This window comes from Protomyctophum parallelum, assembly GCF_964188405.1.
Source record: "Protomyctophum parallelum genome assembly, chromosome: 4".
NCBI classification, from domain to species: Eukaryota; Metazoa; Chordata; class Actinopteri; order Myctophiformes; family Myctophidae; genus Protomyctophum; species Protomyctophum parallelum.
Window position 1 is genome coordinate 40,619,701 of NC_139700.1, and position 25,708 is coordinate 40,645,408.

General features: G+C 42.2%; 1 protein-coding gene across 1 annotated transcript in view; it reads right to left on the minus strand.

Annotated features, from left to right (window-relative positions):
- Nucleotides 1-25,708, minus strand: part of tspan33b (tetraspanin 33b) — a 33,518-nt gene that overhangs the window by 2,053 nt on the left and 5,757 nt on the right. Inside the window, exons 3-7 of the mRNA XM_083763436.1 lie at nt 22,873-23,000; nt 21,664-21,738; nt 11,373-11,468; nt 5,065-5,193; nt 2,431-2,592 (exon numbers count right to left, since the gene is read on the minus strand). Coding sequence (XP_083619562.1) covers nt 2,431-2,592; nt 5,065-5,193; nt 11,373-11,468; nt 21,664-21,738; nt 22,873-23,000 — 590 coding nt within the window. The remainder of the gene's footprint in view (nt 1-2,430; nt 2,593-5,064; nt 5,194-11,372; nt 11,469-21,663; nt 21,739-22,872; nt 23,001-25,708) is intronic.

A 25,708-nucleotide genomic window follows, 5' to 3' on the forward strand; every position in this document is an offset into this window, starting at 1 on the left:
CCCCCAGGGGGGGTCTACTACTGTACGAGAGGTCCGGGGACCCCCAGGGGGGGTCTACTACTGTACGAGGGGATCTACAAGTTCACAATACGTTGCCATCCGACGTGTTATGTGAACTTGCCATTCACTCATGTAATGGGAGGTTAAAGCCCCAAGCTGTGATTTCTCCACCAGGTTGGCAGTATATTATAGAAAAGCAGGAACAATATTACTAAAACATCATAATGTTACATATTGTGTTGATTGGGGTGGGTGTCTCCTTTCACACTCTTGCACAAATCCACTTAGCCATAATTCTGCTCGAATCCATGTGTACTGTACTGTACTGTACTGTACTGTACACACACTGTTGTCAAGGTCCTTCAGAGCTTGTGTTGTAGCTGAGGGATGACATGTGTTCTCTGTTTGAATCAAGAGCTAACATTGCGTCATCTTAATAGCTGCAGGAGCGATGTGCATAATGTAATGTTTCTGTCACAATATTTATTTGCCCAAAATAGGGATACCAGGGTGAAAGTGTTTAAGTGTGTCCTTGCGTTTGATCATTACTGAACCATTGGAAAGTATTAACAAGAATGTGTGGCTAAATGATTACAACTAAACTGCATTGGATACACTGGAACACAGGTTTTTTTCTCCATTTCCTGAAAAGTACCGCTTTGGGACATACAGGTTTTCCACCCGGCAGTGTCGGTCCAAAGTAAAGTGTTTTTCCGATAAATGGAAGATAGATGGAAATGTACTGTGTAGCTAATATTAGAGGCTTTATATCCCCCTCAATGTTACAGCACAACATGCACAAATATGCGCTCTGTGAATTAATTACAAAATGGTGATATATGATCTGCCGTCGTATTTTCATTCCATTAATTCATAGTGTGTGTGTGTGTGTGTGTGTGTGTGTGTGTGTGTGTGTGGACTGGGCAGGAGAGCGGGGAGGCAGAGGGGCGGGAGGTGCGCTGCCCGGTCTAGTGTAAAAACGACTGCTTCGCGACTGGCGGATATTTAGAGCCATGAGTGCCGAAAATAGCCGATATACAAGCTCATATACAGTCCGGGGCATTGCATTTGCATCACATTGCAAGGAGTTGTAAGCTTGTCAATTGGATATTTTCCCCAAATTTTCACCTAGCTTTTCCAAAAGGTTCCCCAGAACAGGGATGTTAGGGTTCATGTATTTAAACATGCCCTTTCTCTCTAATGGACCACGGTCTGATAAATTAATCGGTCACCTATTATGCCATATTTACTTTTGTTGTAAAATAAATATCCAATCTACAAGTTCACAATGCATCACAGCACGTCTGTGGTTAATGAGATGTGCAGTTGACATTTTCCATCTACCTAAATCAAGTGCGCCGGGTTATTCCTGTCTCCTTATAGCTCTGCGTGCGTGGATTGTTGAGCGGCCTGGCCTGTGCAGGGTTTATTTGAGGCAGTGAGAGATGAGATGTGGTGAAAAACGCAACGCATCGCGGGCCAGGGTGCAAGAGTTGAAGGTGGAGCTTCATCAGAGAGAGCCGTGTTGTTGCCGGGGAGTTGTCCGAACTCCGTTTGATGTTGGTTTTCTGAAGGCTTGTTTGATGGTTGCTCGAGGCGATGTCCGATTGATATAGAGATCCTAGCGATTGTCTTGTTCTGACACAAACACGCTGTCAGGTGTCCTAGCTGGTGGGGTTAGAAAGCCTGTCGATATGTTGACAGGGTAGTGGTGAGATTCCTCGCTGATAGCTGTATCGACCCATGCAGTGTGGTTGTTGTGAGAGAGCAGATTTCCTGCAGGCAATGCACAGTAACTCTACCCTTTTGTGTGGAGGTAACCCCGGGGTAATTCAAGGCCATGTTGACCTTGCTAGGGTTACCAGATAATTGGTGTGAAGCTTATGAGGAGCTGTGAAGGTTGTTCAAGGTTACCGTCTGCGGTGGTGGACAGCTAACTATAGAAAGTATAGGAAGGGCTACTCTTGGTCAAATGTCACTCAACTAATGCAAGTGAAAGTTGCTCTGTGTCGTCCCCCCTCCCCCCCAACGATAAGTGCTTGATTCATAGTGTATGTTTTATTGTATAGGTTACTGTTTCAGACCCCATTCATTTTTCCCATAGACATTTCCAATAGTATTTATAAAAAAATATTTTAAGCCTATAGAATCAGCCTAGAATCAAGCCAACCAGGATCCTGGTGAATCAGTCATGACTATAAAACACTATTATTTAATAAATACCCTTTTCCCCCTCACAGAATCAAGGGTTTCTGGTCATTATTCACCAGGATCCTGTATGGCTTGATTCCATAGGCTTGAAATAATGTATATTTGTTGAAATCTCTATGAGAGAAATGAATGGGGTCTGGATCGATGGAACCCAGCATACCGCTTATGCCCCATTAGTGTGTGAGTACACAGAAGGTGTGAACTTGGGTTCAAGGTTACCATGGGCAAGTTGACCCCCAGAGCGAGAGCCCCCACCAGCAGCAGATGAGACTCCATCCATCCCACGGCTCTGTCTCCACATCCTATTGGGTAGATTGTTTTGGTGGCTTCCACATACTTCTGGGTCTGGACGCCGAAGCCACACATGGTGTTGATTACCACCTGTGTGTGTATATAGCAGATAGGGCCATCATTAACCCAGTAAGACCTGAGTCCGATTGTACAATATCAGTGGTGCTCATGTCAAGGACCCTCAAAATGATGTCCATATCAAAAATACTTTGTTCCAGGGACCCCCAGAAGCTAAGATGTGAGTTAAAAATGTTTGCTTTAAAAAACCCTATACATTTTTCACAATTTATTTAAAAACAAATTGCAGATGGTGAAGCACTATGAGCTTGTACAGTATATCTGCTATTTTTTAATAGTATAAAATAATAATGGTTAAAGTTGTTAAAATCTAAAATGACAGATGTTTTCCCGGTATTGATGGGTTAAATAATAAATAAATAAAAAACAGCATTCAAGGAGCTGCACCCTAGTTTATACACTAGTTCACTTTTATTGACCACATAAACTGCAACACTTGAAAGAGTATTCTCAGGACACTTTTACAAGCTGTGTTTTAAAAGCCTTTCGTGTAATTTGGCCCGTCCTACAGACACTAACTATTGTGCACTAATTCTGCCAAGAGTGAGTGTTCCAGGATACTGTTTTTCTTTTTTAATACGGAGCTGGATGGGAGAGGGATGTCTGTTTGCTTTCACGATACAGCAGCAGGGCTGCAGATATTTTCTGTCCATTACGCTTTAGGTTAATTGAATTATTGATACTTTAAGTGTGTGTTTTGCTTCTTTTTTTTGAGGGGCGCTAGTCCCTCAAATATTCCGCTATAGTGTAGATTTTTGTCCTAATACAAACATTAAATGCCATTGACAATGAATGGAGAATTTACTGAGCAAAGCGGCTATTTTTGTTCTACACAAACATGTCCCTTTTGTGTCCATATATGGAGATATCTGTATCCGTCAGTCCTTGTCCCTTCTATGCCCATCTATGGATGTCCACGATGCCATCTGTATGTTGCCATAGTGACGTGTGGTTTGTTAATGGCATGGTCTGTCCGCCCGACCGCTGGCCTGGTCCTCCCATAAGCCTATTTCAATTAAATTATAATGATATTATTTTAATACTTGATTAAGTCGATTCTGTTAACTATATTGCAGCCCTGTCCACAATGCTGCAGTATGTAACGGCTAGATGAAATCAAATGAGATGATGACAGTCAGTGTTCAATCATATCCGATACTGGCATGCCATGCATGCAGTTGCCACACATGGACAGCAGGGTGCACTGCAGCACCCTTTCATCTAAATAATTGATTTTTGCACACATGTAGCAAAAGGTTGCTGTCATCTGTTGCCTGTCTAACATGACGTTTAATCAATACTGCTGTTGTTGATCTATACATGTAGGCTTTAGTTTTCTGTCTTCACACTAACCTGTGTGTGTGTGTGTGTGTGTGTGTGTGTGTGTGTGTGTGTGTGTGTGTGTGTGTGTGTGTGTGTGTGTGTGTGTGTGTCTCTGATGCATACACATTGCCCACGCAATGAGTATGCATGTTTGTGCATTCATGCATTTCCATGTACACTGTGTGGCTTCATTATAGCCACGGCTCACTACCATTTAAATGGTTATCTTTGTGTAACAGACTAGCGTTATATAGCTCAGGACACCATGCACGCCAGAAGCCTCATATCTCATTTGGTCAAGGGGGATTTCCCTTTGCTTGAGTGATAGTTGCGTGGAGTCCTGTTTTCAAATCCAAGTGCTTATGAGCAAATCCACCGGGTGTTGTGTGGGTGTATTATTGAGCATCACTGTTGTACAGTATGTTGGGAGGTTTCTACTGCCAAAAACTAGTGGCGGAAAGCAACCGAGTACATTTACTCAAGTACTGTAGTTTTTCTTTCCCATGTCTGTATATACACGGACCCCGACACTAGGGGACGTCATATCCCAGGTCCGTATATATATACGGACCCCAATGTATGGTTGAGTCCCACGGCGGGTTTTAACATTGGTCCGGTTGCTATGGCAACGCCCCACCGTTCCAGCTATGGGATTGAAAATATAATCACTGTAAAGCAGTTGAAAGGAGGTGATTTTCAAACGTCCATAAGTCGGAATCCAGGAGAGCTGTCCTTAGTGGATCTTCTGCCATACAAATTTCGGATTTAATTTGTGCCTTTGTACTGCGACGCTGCCGCCATGTAAACGCTTCTGAGTTCTGACGAATGGTAAACACTAAACAGTGTGTGCTTGTGCCAATGATAGAGTGTGTGTAGCGAGTGAGTCTGGGGGGCGGGGGGTGGGCAAACTCCGTCTTTTAAAGTGAACGTGTATGGTGGCACCTGGAACAGGGATTTATGCTAAGAGCTAGCCGCAATAAATGAGTTAATAAGGCCAATTCACACACAACCTATCTTCATATAATAGCTCCTCTTTTATAATCATTATAAGATATGGCATCATCTTTGTCTACCCAGGTCTGTGACTGGACAAGCTGCCTATACCAGAATGCTATATGCTATTGCTAGTATACTTCTTCCTAGCACAGCACAACAACCCACCTCTCCAGGTATGGGGGTACAGCAGGAGTACGGTACAGCACAGCGCTCTGAGCTTGGGTTTAACTGTGAACAGTTAAAATACAGGTTCCACGACCAGTCTGTGTAGTTGTTCCACCCACAGCACTTGAACTGTGAGAGAGAAGGAGGGGAGAGAGGGAGGGAGAGAGAGAGATATATATATTTAGAGACATGCTCTTGCACTTAGCTGTACAATCTACCAGTCTGGGGCCTCCCCGGGGGGAATTCTGCTATCAGGAGCGTGCCAATATCTGCAGATGGAGCAGGAATATCCCATGAAGAGAAACCGCAGAGCACACAGTAAAATGCACGTTACTCTGGCCCACCATATGTGGAAAAGCCCCCTCAACGTATTGGGCTTAATGCATTACAGCACTCTCATGAGAGCTCCGATTTGCGCTTGTAGATCGGCTATTTTCAGTGCGGTGTGCGACAGTGCGACAAAGTATATTAAGTCACGCCACCACCTGTTCTGGGGCCATTAAGGGCCGTGGTTTCCTGGTGCTTTTAGTGTGCAATAAACGCGGGACGTGTGATGAGCTCAGTGACTTGTGATGTGATGTGGCTGTATGGCCACAGGCAGAACCCCATTTTAAAAGCCTTTGTAGGGCCTGGGGCTAGGACCCTAACCGTAGTTGGACCGCTTTGGCCGTCTACACCAAATGTCTTTGGCATCTACATGCATTGTGAGTTTGTAGATCTGCTATTTTTCAACCTATCTTCATATAATTGGTCCTCACTAATACCCGGGGAGCCAGGCACCCAAAATTTGAGAGGACCTATGATGTCATGTCGTACTTTTTTGTTTGGGGTCCACAGAATAAGAGGCCTGCTCTGCCGGAAACATCACGAAAAAAAAGTGATGGCCATTTTTGTATATACCACACCATAGACAATATATATACTGTACATGGCAACATCTTCCAAATGTCATTATGCTTTAAGTAGCATGTGACATGTCAAACTAGGGGGTTTTCATGATTCTGAATCCATTCCAAGCATTAGTGTTGCACAAAACAACCTCCTTGGGCCAAACAAACGGCCATAGCCGGTTATGGAATGGATTCAGAACTCATGAAAACCTCCTAGTTTGACACGTCACATGCTATTTAAAGCATAATGACATTTGGAAAATGTTGCCTAATATAGGTTGTCTCCAGGGGGGCAGTCAGCCAGATATTTCGTGAAGCCTCATTTGAAATCGGTAGTTCATATAATGGCCTGTTGTGGCGCTGGACTGGACCCAAAAAGCCCCATAGCTCCATAGAGGCCCATGTATTTTGGCCCAACTTCACCTAGACTGTATTACCTTAATAAACATGGTCATGAATACTTTCTTCTTCCAGTCACTAGTTTAAAGTCTCATTTCTAATGTCATAATATTGTTTTTGGAAAATTATGGTCCCATTAATTAAAAAAATGACCATAAAGTCGCGTATGTTCTGAGGGGCGTGGCTACCGTTACAGTCTATGATCGGGATTCCCCTCCCACTCAAGAGTCTTCTCCCACTCGAGTCAAAATAAAAACCAACGGAGAAGAAGGGGGGAAGTCCCGCCTCGTTGTCTGGGCAGCCAATGACCAGCTGGTACAAAACGGAGCCAGCCAATGGCCAGCTGGTACCAAAAGATGGCGACTTACATCAGGAATTAGCATATCATTACAGGCTTCATTTTACGTTCATGTTAGACCCGGGGAACGCTTTGTCCATATTTTTTACAGTCTATGGTTGTCTCTGGTGGTATACAAAAATGGCCATAATTGGCATTCTGTGGACCTTAATGACCAAATTAATAGAAAAAACATGAATAAAAAGTATGGCATCACAGGTTAAACTCTATTCCTTGAGCTTTTGGTATTTGTTATTAGATGTTGCCATTTCTGTCTACTCGCTGTGTGTGTGTGTGTGTGTGTGTGTGTGTGTGTGTGTGTGTGTGTGTGTGTGTGTGTGTGTGTGTGTGTGTGTGTGTGTGTGTGTGTGTGTGTGTGTGTGTGTGTGTGTGTGTGTGTGTGTGTGTGTGTGTGTGTGTGTGGTGTGTGAACCTGCCTATCAGTTGGCAGGTTTAAACAAGATTTCTAATACAGTATGTATTTGAAACATTTGTGTGAATTAATGCAATAACAATACTGGCTTCCATTTCACCATGCCAACTTTCCAGGGAGAGAAAGGCTGTAGTTCCTATTATGATTATGATTATTATTATTATTATTATTATTATTATCCCTATTCCAATCACTGCTAGGCAGGTTTCTGAACTCTACATAGCCCTCCTATGAGACACAGAGTGAGAATTGGGTCATCTTATAATGAGCATTAGTGAAGAAGACCAATTATATGAAGATAAGGACGAAAATGGGCGAAGTTCTCCTTTAATGCCCCCACACACCACCTCAGCAGCAAACAGACGAGTCGCAATGTTTCAGCACCATAGACAGCACCTTACTTTACCCAGGAAAAGGCAGTCTGTGTACAGGTCTGTTTTCCAATCAAAATGAATAATAACAAGTCCGCTAAAACATTACGCTATACATTAAATGTTGCCAGTACAAGTTATAATAAAATAAAGTAACCATATAGCCTAATGTGATAACATATTAGGCTTTGTTCACACTAAACCTTGTGCCACTGCCAAGTCTGAAACCAGCTCCTCACCACTCGCCCTACACACTTGCCCTCGATATGCGCGTTCACGCGAGGCTGCGCCATATTAAGTGTCGTCCGAAACCACGCAGCCTTGAGTGGAAGTGGCTTATAAAGCACTCAAGAGCGAGTCTGTGCCAATCTAGACTCGATTGCCTTGTGCAGCCCTGCTCTCTGTCCGCATGGAAACTGTGACGTACAAATGTAAGTACCACCACAAATAAATGATAAATAAACTGCTCCTAAATAATCTTTATCTGATGCAGAATAGACAACGCTCCAACTGATGTTCACAAGGGCTCTTTGTTTACCCCACCGTGAAAAACTATAAATGAAACCACACAAACAAAACAACTTTTAACACAATTATTTATAAACACCATATGTCCTTTTTGACAGTCACGCTGTATTTCCTTTTAAATGTCCATATTAATGAGATCCACATGTCACACAAACATACACGATGCAATGCAATATAACTGTACAAACAAAATAACAGGTAACACAATTGCATGATGGTAACCATGGCAAGGAGGGTGAGTGTATTTCCAAACTGTTTTTTATACCCAGCACCCTAATCAAGGGAACTTGATTCAGCAGGAGGGGCACTTCCTGACGAGGGAACCTCCCGAGAGCACTTCAAGTCAAGGGACTGGTTTCAGAAAGGGCCAAAGTCGGACTTCAAACAGAGTCAGACTTAAAACAGACATCAATAACTAATAACTTCTATGGATTCGTCGCAAATATTGCTAAAACATGATTTTAGTAGATGGATGGAGATCTAAATCTATTGCATATTTAACAGCTAAAATGCATCTTTTATAGACAAGCTGCCAGAGACGAGCATGGAGGTTTCTGCCGTGTCGTGTCCACATAGTGCACACTGCTACCCAGTGTCCTTGCTCTTTCATATGTTGTAACTACCGTACTGTCTCTGTTGCCTGAATTTCCACAGCAGGATCAATAAAGGTATTATCTTATCTTGTCTTATCTCATCTGGAGGGTGCTAGAGTCTAGGTAGCCTGGAACTCACCTATGCTTTCTATGGCATGGGCAGCTCCCGGCAGAATCCGCCGGCAGAAACTGTGCGCAGCTGCTGGACATGAGACTAATTAATTAGAGCGACAGAGAGAGAGAGAGGAGTGTCTGTGCGTCAATTTAACAAAGGTGCAGACGATCAGAAATCAGCAGAGAGTGATCGACGTTTGCGCTACTCTATGCCAAATTGAAGTGGACTCGGACCCAGACTTTTCTTTTTCTCCCTGGAAATAAAAACGTCTGTGTTTCCGAGGCTAGAGTCTAGGTGACTCCAGGCTAGAACACATGGGCGATGCTGGACCACAACTCGTTTCTTAATTGTGATATATTAATAGCTTAAAGAAAATACAATCAATGTATGGTCCTTACTTATGCCTCAGGGACGTGCACACATAGATATCAAAGGGGGCTTCAGCCCCTGCCCTTTTAACCCGTCTGTAAAACAACTGCCCTCTCCAGACCACGAATGCAGCATTTACTACGGTGAAAGAAATGCAAATGCCCTCCTCTCCTTTCCATGCCATACCGGAAGGCTGCAGCATTCAGGAGAATTGTTTTTTTCCTGTTTTTTTTTCCTTTTAAAAATGTCGTACACCGCATCTCCAGTAGATAAAGAGTGCAGGGTTGCGCACCGAAAATATGCTATTTTCACTATTTTGGGCCAGCCGCTGCCTCTCTAACACTCTCTGCACGTGCCTGGACTGCCTGCCTTTTAGTAATGCTGCATATAAGCTTTGGCTGCTGACTGGTGAGCAAACTACTGGAATTGAGTGTCTCTTTTAGACCATTAGGATTCGTTGTCAGTATGCTATCTGCCACCGAACAAATCATAAATGGATTGAGTTGAAATAAAAGGGTTCTGCGTCAGTCAGGCAGAAACCTTGGAAATGTTATCTTTGTTCCAGTGTATCTAATGTAGTTATTATGTATAGGCCATAGCAGTGGTGTGACCATTTTCTGGTTCCATCATTCCAGATCCCAGACATTTTAAGCCTAGAAGCCATCCAGGATCCTGGTGAATAATACATAAAATGCCCTATATAGTTAGGTGCTCTTGTTAATACTTTTCACTTGTACATATAAAAAAGGACTTAAAGGGTAAGACCACTTTTTTTGAGGTTTGGGTTGTGTAGTTACTTTGCCATGATGCAACTCCAAATGTGGACAAGAAATAAAAAATAACTGCTCCAGTGATTAGAAATTGATAATTCAAAATATGCTCCTCATTGACTTACATTGTATCTAAAACAGCTCTCAAAGTCACTCTTTTAGTATGTAAACAAACACAAACAAAGTTGATTCAGACAATATAGAGCATCACCAAAACTCATGCTGTTTTATTTTTTCATAAAAATGTTTTTTCCTGTTGATTTTACTATTTGAAGATCTGGATCCGGATCCACGGATCCAGTCCGGATTTTCTTCCCAATAAAATGGACAAATCAACAGGAAGAAAACATTTTTATGAAAAAATAAAACAGCATGAGTTTTGGTGATGCTCTATATTGTCTGAATCAACATTGTTTGTGTTTGTTTACGTACTAAAAGAGTGACTTTGAGAGCTGTTTTAGCTACAATGTAAGTCAATGAGGAGCAAATTTTGAATTATCAATTTCTAATCACTGGAGCAGTTATTTTTTATTTCTTGTCCACATTTGGAGTTGCAACATGGCAAAGTAACTACACAACCCAAACCTTAAAAAAAGTGGTCTTACCCTTTAAAACAGCTTTTATTTTTTTATATATAATGAAAATAGCAGATGTAAAAGCTCACAATGCGTCATAACGTGGTACGTTGTGAACTTTTTTTATTGGCTATTTTAACTATACTTTTGCATGACTCTGTTGTACAGACAGCCTGGCCCTGGCTACAGATAGCCTGGCCCTGCGGCTACAGATAGCCTGGCCCTGCGGCTACAGATAGCCTGGCCCTGAGGCTACAGACAGCCTGGCCCTGGCTACAGATAGCCTGGCCCTGCGGCTACAGATAGCCTGGCCCTGGCTACAGATAGCCTGGCCCTGCGGCTACAGATAGCCTGGCCCTGAGGCTACAGATAGCCTGGCCCTGCGGCTACAGATAGCCTGGCCCTGGCTACAGACAGCCTGGCCCTGGCTACATATAGCCTGGCCCTGGCTACAGATAGCCTGGCCCTGGCTACAGATAGCCTGGCCCTGGCTACAGATAGCCTGGCCCTGCGGCTACAGATAGCCTGGCCCTGGCTACAGACAGCCTGGCCCTGGCTACATATAGCCTGGCCCTGGCTACAGATAGCCTGGCCCTGGCTACAGACAGCCTGGCCCTGGCTACAGACAGCCTGGCCCTGGCTACAGATAGCCTGGCCCTGAAGCTACAGAATAGCCTGGCCCTGAAGCTACAGAATAGCCTGGCCCTGGCTACAGATAGCCTGGCCCTGCGGCTACAGACAGCCTGGCCCTGGCTACAGACAGCCTGGCCCTGGCTACAGATAGCCTGGCCCTGCGGCTACAGACAGCCTGGCCCTGCGGCTACAGACAGCCTGGCCCTGGCTACAGACAGCCTGGCCCTGGCTACAGGTAGCTAGCCTGGCCCTGTCTACAGATAGCCTGTCTCCAGATGGACCACACAAGCTGCACCTCTTTCTGGATGTAATCCAACAGGTTCTGCAGGTCCAGGTCGTCTCTGTAGTGCACGATGGCGTTCTTCACAAACTTGCCCAAAGCATCACGAGTCTAAAGGGAGAGACGGGACAGAGACAGTGACTACATTTTATATGAGGTGTCATATCATGAGTGTAACTAGTACTAACTGGAACGCTCGCCATCTCTTTTGTTTTTCGCGGACCGCTCACCCCCCAGCGCTTTTCTATTCTTGTCTTTTAAGAGGATAAGGTTATAGAGCAGGAACAAACCCTCAAAAACGGGACATAGTTATTTCATATCTTTAGGATATGTCCCCTTCATGAAATGGATTGTCCTAAATTTTACTTTTACTGCAAAAGTGTGTGTGTAGTTTGATTTCAGCATGTTTTACTCCCATGCACTGGAGCTATCTAAATACTAGATTAAATAACCTGCAAGGCTGCCACTGTGCCCACAAAGGCATGTCCAAGAGGAAAACAATCTAAACAGTATATACTAACGTCACAATCGGGCAGACTGATTAACACACACAAGCGTTATTAGTTGAGTTTTAGTTGAGCCTCTGCATTGTAACGGTGTGTTTATGTCAGTCAGCGATGCGATCCGTTGTTATTAATCCACCATACGCACCACAGACTGGAGAGAGGAGAAGTGTTTCTCTCTCTTCGGCGTGCTAGGTACACTGTGCCAAAATGCAGTTTTCTATGTATTTAAAGCGCAAATAACATGCATTTTAAAACTGCTTTTAATATTTAATATCATATTGTCTATGTCCCTCAAACGTATTACTTGCGCAAGCAGAGCGCGCAAGTAATGTTTTCGCCCGGTCTCTTCCGCCGTGACAGCTGTCCCGCCATTCGATGTTTATGCAGAAAAACATCAAATCTGTGCCTGTTTTCCTGGGACCAAATGACCATATATCTTACGTCATCATTTAGAGCTAGTCATACGTATACATAATCAGTAAAAATAAAATAGCAAATTGTGCCTAATCTGCTGGGACCAGAGTACGTGGTGTGTATATGTATGACTAGCTCTTAATGATGACGTAAGAAATATGGTCATTTGTGGTCATTTGGTCCCAGCAAACCAGGCACAGATTTGCTGTTTTCTTGCATAAACATCAAATGGCGGGACAGCTGTCACGGTTTTTGGCGCAAAGTAACCACAGTATACCGCTAATCAATTTACAACTACACACTCTATATAGTATATATGTATACGTGTATACGTATATATAGTATATGCCTATATACTATATATATATACTATATATAGTATATGCCTGCTTTGCTGGGACCAAACGACCACAAATGACCATATCTCTTACGTCATCATTTAGAGCTAGTCATACGTATACTATATACATAATCAGTAAAAATAAAATAGCAAGTTGTGCCTGATCTGCTGGGACCAGAGTACGTGGTGTGTATATGTATGACTAGCTCTTCACCCAAACTTATATAGATAGAAACTTGAATCATACTTAATAATACTAGGTGTTTATATGCATAAAGTAGGTAGGTAGCAAATAGTTACATCTAAAAATTATACATTTCAAACGTTCCTTCACAGAGATACTGAGATTTGACAGTTTACAGCGGTCGAAAGGACTTGCGCGCTCTGCTTGCGCACTAGTTGGCCATTTATGGCCTACTAGTGTGCAACAAGCAAGTATGCACTCGACAGAGTGCAATTCTAGTTTCTAATGGTTTGAGCCTCAATCACTACTCTGATATAACCAGTCCTTTCTGGACTTTGAAAGAAGTTTTAGCTGCAGTACCACAATGTCCTGAGGTGGTGGGGTGCTGATATGCAGATTATTTAATATTTGAGTCATTATAATACTGATGCTAGATAAACCCAGGCATGCCAGTTTGGAAAATCAACAATGGTGGACATTGTAAACAAAGTGGAAATGCAAATTTGGAACTGAAGAAGAGGAGGAATTATATAAGTAGGGCGACATTGATGACATCACGATGAGGCCAAAATCAGTTGAGCTGTTCCTGAGAGCAATTTCCATTAAAACACCCATATGATATGAAAGCCTGATTGTTCAAAATTGGTTATTTGTGGGGATAGAAAACACATATGGGAGCCCCAAAAACACAAAATAAATTGAAAAAGTAGAATTTTATGTTATAGGTCCTTTAAAGGAGAGTTCCGCACAAGCTGATTTCTTACCGTATATGAAGACAGTATCCATTCGCCATTGAAAAAAACAAAAACAAACATGCCGAGCAGATTTACCGTCCAGCGATTTGTTTTAGTTTTAGTTTACATCTGTTCCAGATGATATGACAGTCCATGAAGTGTTGCTACACTCTTGTGCTATGTGTGCTGACGTTAGACCCCTCCTATACGCCCTATATGTTTATATTTTTTTAATATTGTTTTGGTCAATATACTGTACATATCAACATGATTTAGTAAAAAAAACGGTTAGGAAGAAATTGGTATTGGGGGGTTTCACCCAAAAAACAACACATAATAATAATAATAACCCATCCGTTACTACATGTGAATGGCACAATACTGGGTTTAAAAACATGAAGTGGAGTCTGTCAAATCCCACAATTTCCTTCTTCCCATTGCGCTGCAACGTAACTAGAATGTCGCCACCCAAAGTGCGGCGAAATTCTAGTATATATATATTCCTTTTATTACGTTTGATTCCCCATTACACCCAGAGGTGGAACATTGTAGTAAGTCAACAATAACTGCTTGACTCCAAACTCCAAAGCCACCCTTTCCCCGTTACATCCAGAGGGCGAACACTCTGAGTCAACAACTGCACTTGACTTCAAAGCCACCGCTCACTTCTTATGGGTGAAGTGAGCGGTGCCTTTTAGCAGAATGATGGTGTATGATGATAACGTCATACATCATTTTTAGGCCCACAGGGGCATTCCGTTCTCAAACGGACGTTTCGTGCTCATACGGACAGATAAAGTTGTGCATATACATTGACACGAGCGTAGACGGGAACACCCACGAACGTCACATCCGGTTTTAGCCCGGGGCAAACAAAATGGTCTTTCCCCATGGAGTTATAATAGCGTACTATCCGTTGCATCACTTTCAGAGCGATTTGTTGGATGATAGAAATATTGACAGCCAAGAAAAATCCATCAGAAGGACATCTGGAACACCCTCGGAAAGTTGACTTATTATTAAGTATACGAGACGATTTAGCCATGGTTCACATGTCGCTCGTCTGTCATGGCGGAACTTCAACCTGTTTTATGCAATTTTCCCAGAACGTTAACGTCTACATACATGTTCAGATTTCAAATATAAAGTGCTCGCCCCCATGTTACAATCCTCCTCGGGTGGGTAAAAGTGCCCGTGTCTTCCGCATTGTTCAAAAAAAAGCATTTTTTAATCCGATCGGTGGCCATTTTATCAGTTATAATGCACCAAACGATAGGGGCGCATAGTTGAAAGCACATGCAGAAACTGATTAAACATTGCTTTTTATTGAACAATACGGAAGATACCGGTACTTATTCCCGCCCTAGCAATTGTATTATCATCTTACTTGAAATGTGATGTGATGTCTTCTTACCCCCCCCCCCTCTCTTTCTTTCTTTTCTTTTCTTTTCTGAAGATGCAAGTAGGCCGGGCGCAGTGCACGCTTGCGACCAGCAGCAATAACTTTGGTCTGACTGATGTATTTATATGTGTTTCAAGCCTTATGACCTACTGTAAAACCTTTTGCCCTTCGGGGACACTAATAAACAACCTTGAACCTTGAACCTTGTAACATCCATGGCCCTGGGGTGAGCACTTTATATTTGTAATCGGAACAAGCATAACCACCACTGAAATCGGACATCAATCTCCCTCCATGTTACAAAACATTGTGTTACCGCGGCGCAGTGTTTACTCGCCTGGTAGAGACACTAGTCTATAGATATGATCACTTAAACTTAACGTAATATCAAAAACCAACAGCCATTAAGTCACCAGCAATAATGTTTATAGAACACATTGTAGTGAATTCTAAGTAGTTTAGAGACAGTTGGAACTTGGCACGGAGCCATCGACACGAATGGTGTCGGTAGCCTACTTGGAATTCACTAAAACAAGTTCTATAAACATCATTGATGAATTAATGGATTTTTAAAATGTATATATTATATTATGATAAGTTTCAGTGATCATATCTATAGAAAAGTGTCTCTTACTGGCCACAGGACGTACCGGGCAAATTCCCGGTGGGCCGCGACCGTAGGGGGCCGCCATGATAGGCAGGCAGGCCAATAGGCGGCAGGCCACCAGGAAAGGTCCGGGCGTGCTGCCATTCTGCCATCATGATAATTTCACTGTACCTGTATCAGTGAGTGACAAATAACCCTCTACAAAGGGTTGTGTAGTTGTCTGTTGGTTTGTATCATTCATGTTGTTCTGTAAAAGTGGTGGTATTAGGGCTTGTTTGTTTGTATGTGCCTCGACGGAGTGGTCGTAGAGTTTCTGTTATCTGTGCGCTGGTTGTGGTGGGCCGGTCTGGGCCAAATTCACGCGAAAATGACTGGGCCGAATTTTTGTCCCAGTCCAGCCCTGGTCTCTTACCATGCGAATGTGCTGGATCATGTCCATGCAGTCAAGGAAAACATTCCAATCGGCCTCTAGCTTTGTTTCATTTTCTAAAGTAGCATTCCTTGTCGAGTGGCAACAAGGATCTGTGCCTGTGATCTGGCAAGCCATGACGCCTACTTTTAAATTAGTAGTATTTAAAGCATCTGCGTTTGAAACCCAACACTATATTGACGCCCCTGATGACAAAAGTCGGTGTCAAAAAAACAATGTCACATTTTGTTCTACCCCTGATGAAGAGAATATTGCTAAACTTTTTGCTATTTCCACCTATTTAAGGCCTCCTATAAAATGCTGCTGATTCACAATAGAAAGTTCCAGTCTTCCCTTTCCTGAGCAAAATGTGCAACTTCCTCCTGGAGGATGCAGAGGTGTTCCAAGGCCAGTGTCTGCCATGGGGCCTCTCTGCTATTTTTGCTGCATTTCTTTTCATTTCTGAAAAGTAGCAGTTTTGAGGTTTCCACCAGACAGCAACAATGTGTATGATGATGAATGTTAGTCTGTCCACAGGATTTAATTGTTCACCAGAGAAAACGCTGAAAACGGCAAAACAAACTTCGGACTGATTAAAACAGCTTACAGGTGTCCCAGATGTAAGCCATTAGCCACAACAACAGCTCAGCTGTGCACACACATAGTTTGTCCATGTTTGTGTAACTGTGCATTACTGTGAGAATCAGCGAGGCCCTAATGGATTATGATGGCTGCAATAACATGTTCTTTTAAAACGTTCATAATGGTTCGGCCCTGAGACCAGCCTCCCATGTAACGCCACTGTCGGGTGGAAACCTTGTATCCAGTGGCGGAAAGTAACTTAAGTACATTATTTTACTTAATTGGGGGGCACGGTGGCACAGTTGGTATATTGACCGACTGTGCCACTACCTCCCCCTGGCCAGCCGGGCGCCTGATGGAGGGGAAAGGAACTGGTCGGAATAACGTGTTCCTTCCACGCGCTACGTCCGGCCGGGTAAACTCTCCCCTGTCAGGTGAAAAGAAGCAGCTTGGACTCCTCATGCATAGAAGAAAGCATGAGGTCAGTCCGCTGCCCCCCCCCCAGGTTGGCAGAGGAAGTGTAGTGACACTGGGTGAAAAATGTGTTGCAAAATCGTGGGATAACAGGTACTTTTACTTTACTGGTTTTCCAATTATACATTTCAGGAATACATTTACTCCACTACAATTATTTGAAAACTTTAGTTACTATTTTGATTATTATTACAAAACATACATTAACCACTTCAGTGCTATTTAAACTCTGGCTATTTGAAAAAGGGGTATTTCCTTTTAATTTGTACTCTTTTGTATATGCATTCAATATTTACATATTTGATATCCATTGTCCACATCCCTCCAAATGATACCATAATTAGAGCTTAAATCGTGTAGGGATTTATCACTTCCAGCTATTCTTAGTTCACCGCTTGGCCGCCCCCCTGGCTGATTCAATAACTAACCCGGTGGTGCGTCATACGCTGAGAGTGTGGGCCCAGTTCAGGAAAACGTATAATTATAGAGACCTCTCCCTGGTCAGTCCTGTGGCTTCCAAGTTCCAACCACCTTTTTGTTCCATCAATGCAAGACATGACCTTTCAGAGTTGGCATGGAAAGGGCATCAAATGGTTTAAAGACCTATTTATAGAAGGCAGGTTTGCATCCTTTGATTAAATTTCTTTGAAGTGTGGTCTACCTAGACCACACTTCTACAGATTTCTGGCCCGGCATTATGTGAGCTCTATATTACCTGGCTTCCCTAATAAGCCTAATGCTAACCCTATTGATGAATTTCTGTCTTTTGACCCAACGATTAAGGGCGCCATTTCAATATTATATGATATCATTTCAAATTCGAGGCCAGCGCCCTTAGATAAGATAAAGGCCGACTGGGAACATGATCTGGGGCTCACACTGTCTGATGAAGTATGGGATTCTACTTTTTTCTTCTATACACAAGTCCTCTCTTTGTGCACGACATTGCTTAGTCCATAGAGCTCATATGTCTAAGGCTAAACTGGCTAGTATTTATCCTGACGTAACTCCTACCTGTGACAACTTTGTTCCATCAGTATTGGATGTGTCCAAAATTACAACCATTTTGGGGGAATGTGTTCAATACTCTATCCAACATTCTACACCAAAATCTAGACCCAGATCCCTTAGTGGCTCTCCTTGGCACTGCTGGAAGGGATGACCTTCCTCTAACACGCATAGAGTGTCGTATGGTCGACTTTGCCTTATTGCTCGCTAGTCGTGCCATTCTGCTCAAATGGAAGGAGGTGGAGATGTTAAGGTTTTCAATTGCCGGCTCTGGAAAAAGGTTTTACAAGACCTGGGGTCCGTTTATGACATTCTACCACAACACACTAACTGTATAGTGTGCCGTGACTATGCCTCGGCCGACGCCAAACCACAACAGAAACAAAATCTGCTTTATTTTTATTTTTTGTAATTATGTATTATATGTGTATATAGATATATGTATTTAATGTTGACTGTTTTTCCGACTATCCTTGGGATTGTGGGTGGGGGGTGGGTGGGATAGGGGATTGAGTTTTATTTCTTATTTGATATGTCTGTTTAATACTTGCCCCTGGGCTTGTCACAAAAACTTGAATAAAAAAAATATATATATATACCATAATTATGATGAGCATTTGTGAGGGTTAATTATATGAAGATGATTGAAGATTGACATGACTTGACATGAATCTTTCCATTTTCCATCAATTCCAACGGCTACTAACTTAATCACGTATAAAGAAAACCTAGGATTGCTAACGGTGCAGTGCAGGAGTGTAGAGGGCTCTTCTGGCTTCCACTTTCATATTCATATTCAACAATGCTATATTTTTAGCCTTGCTATCAGCGGGGCTCTCTAGGGAGGGCCATGTCAGAGGGTTAGGGTTATGTCATTTGGATTGCCATGGAATATCTTCTGTGAACTTCATGACGCCCAGAGGATGACCTTTCATCTATGACCTTTCCTCTAGTATAGTGATTATTATCAAACCTTTTCAATTCCATTTCCGTTTGGTATGCTTTAGGCCACTGACCCTGATATGGTAGTGATTTATTTATTTAATCTTTGGGAACCTGAGATATAGTTTTGTGCTGCCTTTCAGATTCAATGTTACAATTGACATTGAAAACAATAGCGCCACAATAAATACTGCAAATTGTAGCTACAAATAAAAATACGTATTCAATTACTATGATTATTATACTGCACTCCCCACAGTCTCTCTCCATCTCACTACCTGTTGGCATGTTTCTCCATCTCACTATGATAGCACATGTCTCTCCATCTCACTGCCTGAACTGTCTCTAGGTGCACAACAGTTAATCGATGAAATAACTAAAATATAGCGATAATTTAATGAAATAATCGATAATGTATCCCTGTTTTGGGTACGTCATTGTCGGTGAAAAGTTTCCAAAGAAATTCCCCAAATCGCCTAAATAGTGTAGATTTACGCTTATATTAGATTTGCCGATCTACAAGCTCAAAGTATAAAATATAAAAATTACATGATGACATAAAATAAAACATATTAATCGATTCATTAACATATCTCTTTATCTAGTTACAAAATGTTATTTTTACACGCTTTCCATATATTTGATTATTCGGAAAACAGAATAATGATTGATAGTTACTAGCCATGGTTCACATGACACACGTGGCTTAACGTCCGCCTTTTTTACCTTTACAGTGAAAAGTGAAAACGTGTACATAAACATTCAGATTTCAAATATAAAGTAGGCCTACTACTCACCACGTGGGCCACGGGTGTTTTCCGGTACAGTGATTAGCATTGCTGCATTTCGCTTTATTTAATAAAAGGGATTTTTATCCGAGCTGTTTTTTTTTTGCCATAGGCTTTGAACTACACGCCCACTACGCAGTACTGCCAATACAAACTAATAGGCGATGTGCTCCCGGTGTTAAACTGAGTTTTCCAAACACACCCCATTTGAGAAAAATAGCCCGGGGCGCTCGCCGCTCGGATAAAAATGCCTTTTATTAAACAACGTGGAATGCAGTAATGCTAATCGCTGTGCCAGCAATTTTCTAACACCCGTGGCACACGTGGTGTGTACTTTATATTTGAAATCTGAATGTTTATGAACACGTTTTCACTGTAAATGTAGCGATCGCGTAAAACTGGCTTCAGTTACGTCATTACGTCAGGGCTAGATAGTTGCGGCCCTTCACTATCAGTGCCTCGAGTCGCAGCACATCTCTCTCCACCTCGGCATCTGCCGTGCCGTCGCACCTTTCTGTGTAATTAGCAGCGAGCGTCTCCTTGAAAGAGACGTGTTGAAACTGAACATTTGGTTCCACTTTGAAGCTCCAAAGCGTTTGAATGATTTAATTTAGCAGTGGTTCAGGATGCTGGGAGGGAGGGCTGCTTAATCGGGCCTGTTTAGCAGCAGGCAGACGTGCTGACATACAGGAGAGAGATAGAAAGAGACAGGGGAGGATCACCTTATCACCAGTCTGCCTGATGCTACGATAAGGATCATACAGTACTGTGGGGCTGGGCTCAGCCGCTGCTTGGGTTCTGCCGGGGCCAGGGACTGTGGAAGGTAAAAAGTGGGGTCCCGCACGCAAGTACTACTAGGCCTATATCTATATGCACTATAAATGCAGTATAGAAACTATACTGAAACTATATGTTTATTTACTGTATCCGTAGCTGTATTTATTGCTAGCTGATGGGTAGGAATATCTGTGACCTGTTTTCGTTCCGTTTTACCCTTTCTTGAAAACTGCAAAAGTTGGGAGCTCGTACGACAAACAATTCCACCGACTTATTTTCACCTGCAAACATGTGATGTGACCCCCCTCCCCCCCCCCCCCCCCCCCCCCCCCCCCACACACACACACACACACACAACCCTATATTGAGCACTGACAAAGGATATCATTGCTGTCAAGCAGAAACCTTGCATTTCAACTTGTGTTTTCCCCGTAATTGAATACTCTAAAGGGACATCAGGTTGAACGCAGTTAAGTGTGTCTGTGTGCTTTATGAATTAAAAACCAATGAACCAATAAAATTAATTAACAAGATATTGTGACAAAATAATAACTACATGTATCGGTCCATTGGATAGTCCTTGTTTTCCATTTGCTGAAAAGTAAGCGGACATACAAGGTTTCCACCTGACACCTGATGATACAGGCCTTGTCAGTGAAATTGTGTCGCTATATACATTGTGGACTCTTGGGAGTTGAAACATTGAGGCTGTTACTTTGTGGGGAACATTGTGGGTCGAAGTTTATTTCCTGTCAAATATGGCAGGTTTCTGTTGTCAACATGTGAAGAGGTCCATTATACTTCTGACAAAGGGGTGGAATTGTTTGCCACCGTGTTTGTGTTTTGCCATCTGCCTTTGATGAACAACAAAGCTCGTCGTCAGACTTCAGAGGTGCATCCCAGACAAACGAAACAAATATAATCTCAACAAAGCGCTGCACAACAACCCACATCATCACCCAACAGCTGCTGACAAACACATGCTTCATTCAGACAGGGACTTCAGACGTCTGAGAAAGCTTTATTTCTCACAACTGTTTTAACTTCCTTCAAAGGGCAGCGATTTGGTATGCAAATTTTCAAGTCTGCAGTCTACACACACACACACACTCTCTCTCACACACGCGCACTAACAATACCTGATCCGAGTAGAAGAAGCCCAGGATAGCAATGGTGAGCAGGACCAGGAATACCAACATCAGACTGAAGGAAAACTAGGGAAGATACAGTATGATATGCACACACGCACGCACGCATACCCTTTGATGAGAGATGTGTCAGTAGAGCTGGACAATATCAATATTATATCAATAATAATTATCGTAATTACTAGACCCCATTTGGAATTTTGGATATTGTAACATTGTGAATTGGCATATGTTGTCTTGTCTTTTACTGGTTATATAGTCACCTAAGCCCTATTTAACGTTAATGATAGAATAACATTAATATAAAAGAGTTTTCATTGTGACACAGATAAATAGTCTGAGGAAGAGCCTAGTCGGCGCAAAACGTTACAGATGAAGTAAAGTTGGTAAACTATACATTTTACTCTTATACTGTCACTTTCTTTTGTCCAGCACCCAGTGTCTTGGCTGTTTATCAGCCTCTTTTTCAACAGATAAATAGGAACATAAAGTATACTACATTAGTTCCATCGATCCAAGCCGGAACACAATCAGAACACGTCAGGCCTTTCACAGGAGGTGGTGATGAGCCTCAGGAAATTGAACCAGAGGGAAACTGTCTTGATTCATTCCCTGGATGCCCTCACCCCTCCTGGTCTCAACGAGGACATTGATTTCATGTGCTTTCTTTAATATTATCCTTTGCTCCTCGTTGTTTATTACTCTTTGCTTATTTGTTATTATTTGTTAAAATACATTTTTTAAATTGGGTGATACTTATATATGTTGTTGTATAATGTATACTAGTTGTATAATGTATACTTGATTTTAGTAGCTTATGCCTTATACAGTAGTTCTCCTCTGGGCTGTCACGCACCCAGGTGTAGCTTCAGAGTGGTTGATTGAGTATTCCTCATGTGTGTGTAGTGTGTGTGTTAGTACTAGTGTCTGTTACTGTCTTCATGTGTGAGTAGTGTGTCTGTTACTGTCTTCGTGTGTGTGTGTGTGTGTGTTACTGTCTTCATGTGTGTGAGTGTGAGTAGTGTGTCTGTTACTGTCTTCGTGTGTGTGTGTGTGTGTGTGTGTGTGTGTGTGTGTGTGTGTGTGTGTGTGTGTGTGTGAGTAGTGTGTCTGTTACTGTCTTCGTGTGTGTGTGTGTGTGTGTGTGTGTGTGTGTGTGTGTGTGTGTGTGTGTGTGTGTGTGAGTAGTGTGTCTGTTACTGTCTTCAGCAGGCGGATGTTCTCCCTCAGAGCTCCAATGCAGCCACAGAAGGTGATGAAGAACATGACCACGCCCACCACGATGAGGATGACAGCCGGGTCGACCAGGAAGGTGTCCCGTACGGTGTCTGGAAGTAAGTACACACAATATTACACTATTTATGTACGTTTGTGCGTGCGTGTGTGCGCATGTACGTGCTTGGTACGTGTATATATTGTTGTTGGTTATCTATTATTTCAACTACTACTGCCCTAGTTTTGTCATACTACAATGTCACACAAAAGTAGTACAAAAATACCAGATCTACAAGCTTGCAGAGCTGCTATTTTTGATGTCTGAAAATGTTTTTGTCTGTGTTTTTTGCCTATTGACAAGAGTTTGTGTGATTAAATAATTGGAACACAGGTTATTTTTTTTTCTTTCATATTCCTGACAAGTACCGGTAGTCCACTTCACTTGTAAAATGAATGATTCAACAATATAAAGCCAGAGGCATTTCCATGTTGGGCAGGCAATATGTGTTGTTGTCGTCGTCCCCCGTGCGTCGTCGTGAGAAGCACTCAAAGAGATACAGTATGCCTGCCAGACGAGTACGCTACAAAGGCTGAAAGGCATGCTTTTGCATACCAATGGGTGATAGCGTAACGCGCAACGGCCAATCGGCTGCCCAATAATAGTTCTCAGGTCTGGTGTTTGTCCTCTCTCTTTTCTCAGTGTATGGATTTTGGCCAGGCAGAAATGATGGAATATAATGCAACATCTCACTCAGCACATGGCAACATTATTTCCATGAGCATGACCTGTCAGACCTCCAGCTTTTAATGATAAATGATGCATTTATTATATCTGCCTCTGTGGAGCATTAATATTCCTACCAACCAGACCACCTTAATTCTACCTTTTTTTTTTGTAATGTAAAAAACCTGTGCCAGGGGCTCTTTCAGGACGTTCCTACTTGTTCTTTCTATAGCTCAGATAAATATAAATGTCTAGCACTGCAAAGGTTTTTCTATCGATTACGTTTTAGATCGAATCGAAAATTCGATTAGCAAAGGGGTGTGTGTGTGTGTGTGTGTGTGTGTGTGTGTGTGTGTTCAATCCTAATTTCAATTAACTGTTGCACTCCTAAACGTCTTTACTCTTTAGTTTACTCTGTATTCTACAGTTGTCTATTCTAGTATTCCTCATGCAGTTTTTAGACAAAACTTTCATGGACGGACGGTCAGACAGACGGACAGATGGACGGACGGACGGTCAGACAGACAGACGGACAGACAGACAACTAAAACGTTATGCCTCCATGTACTCCATGGTTCCATATAGGCTACTGTACCTGTATGGATCAGTATCTTTTTATGCCTCTGCTGGCGACAGCAAAAATAAAATAATAATAATAATAATATATATATATATTTGATTTATATTCGATTTATTTGAGCAGACATGTAATTGAATTCCATAGTCTCTACTTCGATCATGGATACAGTGGGCTATACAAATGGCATAAAACCCTCAATTTACACTAAAAAGTCCTTGGGGAACTCTGAAGAAAATAATTGTGGGCGATTATCTGTTCGTTTCTTATATCCCATGGCAAGCAAAGTATAACTTGCGTTGAATAATCATCACTGTGTGAGTTTTATAATCCTCCATGGCCTAGGCCTAGTGAAGAACAATATTACAACTTTATTCCCCGAACTCTGAAACCCACATTGTCTCTTTGCACTGTTTTATGTAGTTAAGACTTTGAATGTGTTGAATTACAAAGGCACATTAAGTCGCTAATCTTACAGCACACAGCACACGGATGAGGAGCTTGCTATGCAAGAATAATGATTAGTGCTGGAATAGTAATCATCAAAATGAGTTTGAAGAACTCAAGGGTCTAGTCATAACATGTTCCTGTCCAAAGCTTTTATAGTGGAAAAAAAGTTAAACTTAATTTCACAGTTCCCTCTATTTCTTTGCCTAAGTAATCTCCCCATTCCCAGATGGCCCTCATTCATTGTATTTTTGAGCCCCTCCTATACAGGTTTAATGTTTGTTTTTAGTTCAATGTTTGTTTTAAAAACGCCCTTGATAATGAAGGGAAAATGTACATCATCTTGTCCCTAACACAAACATTAAATGCCATTAATAATAAAGAGAATTTAATGTTTGTGTTGGCACCAGTCCATTTGTTTTACATCACCATTACATCACCTAATCAATTAGGTATTAGGTATATATAATTTAATATATTTGTGCCCCTCACTTCACACGGGTGTGTCTTTTTTATTACTAGTCTGTAGCACCTTTGAGACCACTACATCTCCTGGACAGGACTACACCTGTTACTGACAACTCATTTCGCACTGTATTTGGCTGTATTTTGTGCCAATAGCTATCAGGCTACCAAGATTGACCGGCAAATGAGAAATGAAGATGTCACTGTCTGTTCTGTTGTTTTGAATTCCTGTTTTGACTCTGATACTGTCTGCTCTTTTGGATTTATCACTCCTTTTTGGACTGTCACTGTCTGTTCTTTTGGATTTATACTTATCCCGGCCGAGCCCGTATAGACATTGTTAGGGCAACAGCTTCTGTCCCCTGAACATCATGGGGCCAATTGTCTGTATTGACACTACATTAATTTATGCTCATATTTATTGATACTGTCCATATGTTAACTCATTCATTCATGTCTATAGGGCCAGAGCGTAGGGAGGAACGGGTTATTCTGGTTGCCATTTTCCTGCCTACCAGTAGGCTATAGGCTATAGGCTATAGTTGTAGGCTGCTAGGCTATACATTTTCCAGCCTCACTGTGGAGACATATACCATTGTAGATATAAA